At 36.0% G+C, this 8936-nt stretch overlaps 1 protein-coding gene across 1 annotated transcript; it reads left to right on the forward strand.

Moving 5' to 3' along the window:
- Nucleotides 1-861: 861 nt before the first annotated feature.
- LOC149700322 (uncharacterized) lies at nt 862-8287 on the forward strand. Its single transcript, XM_089867266.1, has 10 exons — nt 862-977; nt 1062-1120; nt 2719-2817; nt 5871-6150; nt 6224-6318; nt 6389-6947; nt 7032-7243; nt 7323-7386; nt 7477-7651; nt 8179-8287. The coding sequence occupies exons 3-10, from the start codon at nt 2722-2724 to the stop codon at nt 8285-8287; spliced, it is 1590 nt and encodes a 529-aa protein (XP_089723392.1). The 5' UTR covers nt 862-977; nt 1062-1120; nt 2719-2721.
- The last annotated feature ends 649 nt before the right edge of the window (nt 8288-8936 follow it).

Here is an 8936-nt window from a genome sequence, read left to right on the forward strand (position 1 = left end):
TGTAGACTTTTAAAACTATCCGTAAATTTGTGTCAACGTGAAATTATTCGTATTTTAAAGATATACAACCTTTTATTGATAAAAACTACGGAACCTATTATGAGAATTTTAGTCCACACTAATGGGACTTCCTTCGAAAGAACATGAAATACTTTACTTGTCACCATCTGTTCTTATCTTCAAAATTGTACTGTTTGATATTGAAATTCATCTCTGCAGAGATGAAACTTAACGAATCTATCATTATAATTTTTTATATATTGCCCCAGAATTTTAGGTTGCTAACAGCAATTTTTTGGTAGGGTTTGCGGATTATTTTTTGGGGGGGGGGGCTAAGTTTGGAATTTGGGGGGGGGGGCTATAGCCCCAAAAAAAAAAGGCCTAGCGACGCCACTGACTTAAATTGTCGTTTTCCTGATTGCTTTGAAATTCCTGTTTAAATTATTACGTATCGATGATTTTACACAAAACCAGCTAATTTATTTTGTTGGTGTTTCGTTTTTGTTTTTTGTTTGTTCATATTGTTCTTTTTTATGTACTACTACGCTGTTTTTTGTTTTTACCATGGAGGGGGGTTGTACCCAAGCCCTGGCGGCTTCACAACCCTATCCCTTGAGTTGCATTAAATAAATAAATAAACTAGTCAACTACGCACTTGGAGATAAAAATTTGCTCGTATGAAAGGCCCTTAAGGCACTGGTCGACAATCTTTCGCGCCAAAATGTGGACAACAAAAGGTTCCTTTACCCTCTTCTTGCAAATATACTCAAAGGGATGCTTGGCGTCTCTCTTATGAGTCTTATTCCAAAAAGGAGAAACAGAGTAAGCGGCTGCATGCTTACCGTGTTTCCATAACTGTTGAAAAAAGAGGAAATTTTTTAGGAAAGTCGCGCTTAAGTAATTTTTCGGCCACAGTCAGGCTACAACATTGTAGCTTCAACTTTGCTTCAAATTTCTATTTGTGATAAAGTCCAAAGGTATTTATGTTTAGTTTTTTTTTGGAATGCATTTTTTCGTGTCACCTTCAACTAATATATTCTAACTATATATTATTCATTTAGGTGGTTTCATCTCCTTGGTATTTTTATTTGTACAAAGAGATTTAGATTTCCATTCAAAGGTACGTGATTATTTGCCTGTTTTCTAAATCTATATGCGTATGTCGTGTTAATTATGTAAGATACTATTATTTATGACTATGATATTGTAAATCTTTCACTTTTATTTTCTTCGCGAAATAAGAAAGCGCGACATTAGGTTTTTTCAGGATCGGCCTATAGATAGTTTTCACACATGGAGGATTCATACCATTTACACAAGGAAGCCGGACTATCTGGAGGACAAAAGCAGACGGGTTTTTGTCCGCCAGATAGACCGGCCTCCTGGTGTAAATGGTATGAAACCTCCATGTGTGAAAACTATCTATTTCGTCATTGGAGGTAAAGCTAGAAATGTGGCCAATTTATCAAAATAAATTTATAACTTCCTCTTTCTCGTATGAAGACGCTCAATAGCTGGATCGTGGTTTTAAGGGGAGGGGTCTGAGAAAAGCGTGACGAAGCGTGATCTGGGGGGACGGGGGGGTCAGAAAATACTTTTTTTCGCGTGACGTAGTTTATGGACGGTCCCTCAGCCTGTCCCTTTCAATCAAAAACCCCTCATCCATTTTTCAAATTTCCAGTTTCTTCTTAGTTGACTTGGGATGGAAGTGGTGGTGGGGTGGGGGTGAAGGTGGACGTTGTCCTGGAGGTGAGAGCTTCCGTGAGCGTTTTTTTCGAGAATGGGAATGTACGTGGTTAGAGTTAAGCGAAGAAATGTATTGCAGAGTTAAACTAAGAAATAGTTAGTTGCATTGGAATGTAGTCAGAGTTAAACTAAGAAATAGTTAGTTGCATTGGAATGTAGTCAGAGTTAACCGAAGCGCGTCGAGGGGCTATAGATAGTTTTCACACATGGAGGATTCATACCATTTACACCAGGCCTGGTGTAAATGGTATGAATCCTCCATGTGTGAAAACTATCTATTCACTAAAATTTTCTCTTCGGGCTATTAGTTTGACTTAAGCTTTTTTAGCTCTGTTAAAGGTAGCGCGTCGAGGGGCTATTCACTAAAATTTTCTCTTCGGGCTATTAGTTTGACTTTAGCTTTTTTAGCTCTGTTAAAGGTAGCGCGTCGAGGGGCTATTCACTAAAATTTTCTCTTCGGGCTATTAGTTTGACTTTAGCTTTTTTAGTTCTGTTAAAGGTAGCGCGTCGAGGGGCTATTCACTAAAATTTTCTCTTCGGGCTATTAGTTTGACTTTAGCTTTTTTAGCTCTGTTAAAGGTAGCGCGTCGAGGGGCTATTCACTAAAATTTTCTCTTCGGGCTATTAGTTTGACTTTAGGTTTTTTAGCTCTGTTAAAGGTAGCGCGTTGAGGGGCTATTCACTACAATTTTCTCTTCGGGCTATTAGTTTGACTTCGGCTCTGTTAAAGGCAGCTATTCACTCAAATTTTCTCTTCTTCAAACACATACTTTGGGGCGTAAAGGGGTTTTCCCCATGAGTTTTCAAACACTATGCATGACCAGCATCGAGATTGACCTTAGTTGAAGCATTTTGAAGGACAAACAAAAAAATACGTCTTAACACTTCAAAATATTAGTAATCTTGGCCTATTAGACTAATGTTGAGGAATGCAGTTAGATGGAATAAAGAGTTTTCTCGCTTTGTTTTTAGGCCATGAATTTAAAGTGTTCGAAAAATGATTGTTCATTTTCTACAAACGTGTTCCGAAGTTATTTCACACACTGTTGTCTGCACAAGAACGTTCCCAACGTAAACTTTACTTGTTGTGGAAAGTATTTTAAACTTTTTAGCTCTTTTAAGAGCCACGCTCATAGAAAACACAAATCTGAACTAAAAATAGGAACTAATAATACCATTAGCCTAAGGCCAGATATAAATGAAAGCGAGGTTTTGCGATGTGTAGTTCCAAATTGTGTCTACGAATGTACTGTTTTAAAAACTTTCTACTCACACTTAAAAGTCCACATAAATGAAGGCTTCACCGTTTCTTGCCCAATGAAAGATTGTAAAACCACTAAATATACAACAACGGCATCGTTAAGTTGCCACTTAAGCCGCAAACACAAAACTAAATTTAAAATGCACTGTGAGCGCTTATGTGACAAACAAGACCTCAACAGTCACGTTCTTGTCCGAAACAAGGAAATTTTTGAAAACATAAGCCACACCATTGAAGAATCTCAGCCAGAGAACAGTCAAGTTAAATCGAATAACTTTGAAGATAATCTAGGCATGTTTTTCCTGAAACTACAAGCAGAAAAGTTCCTGCCCAGCAGTACAATACAATTTATTGCCGAAGAGATGTCCAGTTTGCTGTATGTCGAAAAATCTCAAATGGTGAATAAGCTACAAACGGATCTAGTTGCAGGCGGAGTAAATGAAAACGTCATTAACCGTGTCCTGGATGTATTTTCTCAAACCGATGTTATGGAAGTAGCTGTGGAAAAATTAAAAACAATACATCTGCGTCACAATTTCATCAAGAAGACTTTAAACTATATCAGCCCCGTCCAAATTTTTCTTAGATATGAAAATGGGCAAAAGACGTTTTATCATTACGTACCCATAAAGGATTCCTTGACAAAATTAATATCAAACGAGGAAGTGGCCAAAATCCTCATTTTTCCCAAACCAACTTTTGTACCTGGCAAAAATCAAATTCTGGAAGACATCAGCGATGGAGAGGTGTTTTGTCGCGACTATATGTACATTGAAGATAGCAAAAACTTTATTCATCTCATAATCTTTCAAGACGCTTTCGAGACTGTCAACCCATTAGGGTCAGCTAGATGTATACACAAGATCGTGGGAGTGTATTACACTTTGATTAATATACCCGTGGAGTATAGATCAACAATTAACCACATACAGTTGATCTTATTGTGTAGAGATTCATATTTCAAAGATGTCAATAATTGTCTTAGAAAGCTAGTCACCGACCTTAAAGTTCTAGAATCTGAGGGGTTGGAAATTGGGGGTAAAAATTACAAGGTTTTTGTATCGAGCCTTATAGGCGATAACCTCGGAAACCATGAAATTGGAGGATTTCAGAAACATTTTACTAACGGACATATCTGTCGCTTCTGCCTCGTTACATCGGACAAGCTTCACGAAGACGGACCATTCCCAGAGAGAACACCTGATAATTATAGAGAAAGTCTAAAAGAATTAGCTGAGCGGCCCGACTTGAAATCAGTGAATGGGATAATGAGACAATCCATCTTAAATGAACTAAAATATTTCCACGTGTGCAATCCTGGATTAGGCCCTTGTGTCGCCCATGATTTATTTGAGGGGGTTGTAGCTTACGATTTGTATCAATTCTTATATCAATTTATTTCTGTAAACAAATGGTTCTCGTGGAATTATTTAAATTGGAAATTATCTAAATTTAAATACGTAGGAAAAGATGCCGCTAATAAGCCCTGCGCTGCAAGACCGAACTGTAAAAAGCTAACTGGAGATGCTTCTCAGATCTGGTGTCTTTTGAGACTTCTATCTTTAATCCTAAAAGACAAGATAAAAGACTATTTAGATCCGGTTTGGGACCTTTACCTACAACTGAAAAAGATAGTTGAAATAATAATGGCACCCAAAATTTCCAAAATCAACATCGCGTTATTAGTAACTTTGCTCTGGCAATATAAAAAAGACCTGTTGAACATTTTCCCGAATTACAAGTTAAAAGCAAAACATCATTACTTCCTAGAACACTATCCTGAACTTATACTTCATTACGGGCCTCTGATACGAATTTGGACTCTTCGCTTCGAGAGTAAACACACCGTATATAAAAAATTTGCCCAAAACACCAAAAACTTTGTGAATATTACAAAGACCCTGTCAGAAAAACACCAAATGCAACAGGCTTACTTTATGGCTGGAACGCCATTTCCACCCACAATTAACTACTTAAGCTCCAGTATTAACGAAGACTCAATTTCAACTGAGCTGCAGCAAGAATTACAAAGATGTAACCTTCAAAGTGAAAACACCGTTTATTTGAACCGATTGGACTACAAGGGAACGAACTATGAAAAAGGTTTATATGTCGTTACTGAGGCTTCGGAAAACCATTTGATATTTGGACATATAAACACAATGTTGATTTACAAATCTGGAACTGACCAAGTATTATGTTTCCTCACATTATTTGAGTCAAACCGTTCGCTAAATTTAGACGTCTACGAGCTGTGTGAAACCAATCGTGTTTTGTTAATAAATATCAACAACTTAGCTGATTATTACCCTTTGCCATGCTATAATATATCTCGCAAGAAAATAATCACGCTAAAACACAATGTACAGCACTGTTAAATAATTTTTTAAGGTAGGTTGGTTTGATATATAAAAAAAGGACGGGGTTTTAATAAGAGCTATGCCTATCCTCATATTACCCATATACTTGGTTTTAACATGGAGAAATTAAATAGGGAGAAGAAATAATTTGGGAGATTTGGCACCCATCCAAATATGCCTCTACAAGGATGTTTATCATGCCATTTTTCTTTCAATTCTTTTGCCTCATTGTGGGTGGTAGTGCTCAAAAACCTGATAGGGCTTCCAATGCACATTTCTTCTTCGCTTTTTCTTCAATATTGTCTAAAAATTTATATCTGACAAAAGTTTGCGGTATAGGTAGTGCTGATTTTTGACATCTGTCGGACTTCGCGAAAAATAGTATCAGCAAGAAAGAATTGTTTTGGAGTACTTAATAGACAGTTTTTTTCTATATAATTGACTGAAATTGACAATTTTAATTCTGCTATTCTCGCACAATAATTTTTCAATTATATTTTCAGATGGCGGACAGTGAAAAAACACAAATTTCAACTGATCCTTTGGGAAACAATTCCGTTTCTCTAGAATTAAACCTTAAAACTGTAATAACCAAGGCCTTAACTACAATCGATTCATCTGTAGTGGATGTAGTGGCTACAAAATTGATAGTAATCGGTGTTGAAAACGTGAACGATCTGCAGCATGTCACAGAATTGGATTTAAAAGAGACTGGATTAAAACCTTTGCAAATTCGAAAACTTTTGCAGTATGCAAAAACTTTAGAAACTCAAGTCGTACCAAGTAAGTTTCCCGGTAACAATTTTGGAAAATTTATCTGCAGTGGGATTATAAAACTTACCTTAACATTTAAAAGCCGAAGAAAACCGAGGTTCACCAAAAGATAAGTTTGTCAGCAACCAAGCTGGGGCAAGTGGTTCAGAGACAAACCAGGAAATAGATGCTACCCAGGTATAATAAGCAACATATATTCAATAATAATGGTACTTGATATTTCTAATACCAATTGTAATGTTTTCAGATTATGGAACAAACTAACGAAAACTGGGCCAATAAGTATAGGATAAAGATTGACATTTTTACAAAGCCACTCCAACGAAGTCTCATGAAAAATGATAATTTGACTTTGAAAGATCGAAATTTAATCGTTAGACAATTAGTCGATGATTCTTTAAAAAAATGTATCCGGCCATCAAGGAGTGACATGCGTAAAATTGCCGAACATTTCACCAAGAGATTTCCGAATGCCATAGTGGACAAGGTCCGGGACAAAGTAATTGGATCTGGCATAAACAGTTTTGTTCATCAACTCTACAACCGCCTCGAGCACCTCTCTCGGAGATCGGAGAATGCCATGCCTCGCGTGAAGGACGTGCATAGGATGAAGAAACCACGGCTGGAGTTACAAAATTCAGAAAAATACAAATTTAACCCTGAAACAAGCGAAGAATGTTTGATCCAATGTGAAAAGCTAAGAAAAGAACTTTTGGAACTTCATTTGGAAATGAATCCTAACCACGAAGAGGTAGAAAGTAAAATGAGACTATCGTACCCTCTTCAAAGGATGGATATAAATAATGGTATGGAAATTAAGGAAATCCAAATTCGGTGGCCCTTTCTATTCTCATCAAGTGGAATGGAAATTCACCTCCAAGAACTTTTAGGGCACAATGTTCTTAAATTGTTTGCGGATTTTTTCAAAGAAAAATGTCCATTGTTTTTAAACTTTTTTGCGAAAAGCAAAAAAAAATATTGCGCGGACGTAATTGCAAAATTAAAAGCTGATCGTACGGACGCTAATATTATAGGATCGGTTATGCTAATGATTATGAATCATTTTAAAGAAGATTGCGAAAAAATATTTCCAGTGTTTGACGTAAGGGATCTATTCTAGTTTTTAAAGGCGTGCATTGCCATTTTTCTTAAATCTAAACTGTTTCGTTAAATTTTTGAAGGAAGGTACTCCCACATCGGAGATACTGAAGAAAATAGAGAAGTATTCAACTTTGATTGTCTATGGTAATTAATTTCTTAATTAGTTTAAGGCATAGTCTTAAATTGAATTTTTAGTAAGACAAATAAATTAATTCTTTTTCTTTTACATTTAAGGAGAGAGTTTGCCTACAGCATCCTATTTTATGTTGGCAACGGACAATGCGGTCGTAAATGAACACATCGCAGGTGATAAAATATCTACAGCCATAGGGATGTTTTTTGGTGTTTTTTATATCTTCAATCAACATTATCCTAGCGAGTGCCCTGCTACACTGGAATTTCTTCAGAGGTATCTGCATATTTTACCACTAATTAATATATTTCTGCAATACTTGGAATCTTTAGATTGGCTCCTTCTGGGCTTTTTTAATTAAGGGGCGGAGTTGTAGAAATCGTCGCCCCTGACGGCATGCATAATGTGTTTTAAAGATAGCAGTTAGCTAGGTCACAGCCTGCATGTTAAAAAAATTACGTGCACTTTCAACTAGCAAATAAAACGCGAGCACATTTTTGCAAAGTTTTAAGTCCGACCCCTTAAATTAAAAAAGATGTTAGTATGGAGTTTATAGCATGTTATAGATTCCAAGTACAAGAAATCTGAGGTTACTTTATGGAGCACTTTATTTTCGCTATTTAAAAATTTGCAGTTAGAGTAGCACACGTTTGATAGTTGGTAAATCCCATAAGGGGAAATTTAAATATTTGAAATTTAATATTTCTTTGCAAATTTTAGTTAGCGAATTGGGTTTTTTTTAATAAGGAAATAGAAAAAAATTCCTTTTTCTATCTCCCTTTAATAATTTTTTTTTGGGGAAGATTTGTGGCTATTATCAATACAGATGATCCTAAGGAAGTCGTAAACACGAAAGTTATTGGGTTATTCAACAAAGTTTCAGCTCTTGAATGGACTCAATTCAAGCTATAGTAAATGTGTAGCATTGAGTTCGAAAATAAAATGTGGAAACAATGGGCTTCTAGTTAGCTGTTTTTTAAATTCTTAAGGGATAGTGAAGCAGTCAAACAAGTTATTTTTAATCGATTAAGGCTGTTAAATTATCCCCAAAAACGTTAATATTACCTTTGCGCGCGAAACATAATTCTTTAGCGCGTGATTTGAATCTTTTCAAACTTAAAATCGCGCGCGAAGGTAAAAAGATTAATTTTTTTGCCTTTCATATAGAGGGTCGAATCTGTTTTGACGTGCAATCCTTAATCCCTCCGATTTGTCACGGACAAACCAATTCTCCATCCACATGGAAATTTTCTTTCAGAATCGCGTTAGGCTTAAGGGAGCTCAAATCACAACTTTATAAATTTGGTGAGTAATATTAATGTTTTTAGGTATATTTTAAAAGCCTTGATCGATTAAAAATAACTTGTTTCTCTGCTTCACTATCCCTTTAAATACAATTTGCATGGATCCTCACCATTGCACTTTTCACTGACTTATTGGTAGAATATACGAAATTAAATGTAAAATTTACGGTCTATTTCCAGTATTATCTGTGTTTATTATTAACCTTTTGGTGGAATATACTGAAATCACTGTCAAATGTGCAGGACTCTCAGATGTA

Source organism: Phalangium opilio, unplaced genomic scaffold, assembly GCF_054372755.1.
Source record: "Phalangium opilio isolate 3A_F unplaced genomic scaffold, DU_Popi_V2 ptg000019l_1, whole genome shotgun sequence".
In the NCBI taxonomy this organism is placed as follows: domain Eukaryota; kingdom Metazoa; phylum Arthropoda; class Arachnida; order Opiliones; family Phalangiidae; genus Phalangium; species Phalangium opilio.

Coding starts and splice junctions, on each gene's coding strand:
- LOC149700322 (XM_089867266.1), top strand. CDS start 2,722: ATGAATTTAAAGTGTTCGAAAAATGATTGTTCATTTTCTACAAACGTG. Junction 6,319..6,388: donor AGGAAATAGATGCTACCCAG/GTATAATAAGCA, acceptor TAATGTTTTCAG/ATTATGGAACAAACTAACGA. Junction 7,387..7,476: donor TTCAACTTTGATTGTCTATG/GTAATTAATTTC, acceptor TTTACATTTAAG/GAGAGAGTTTGCCTACAGCA.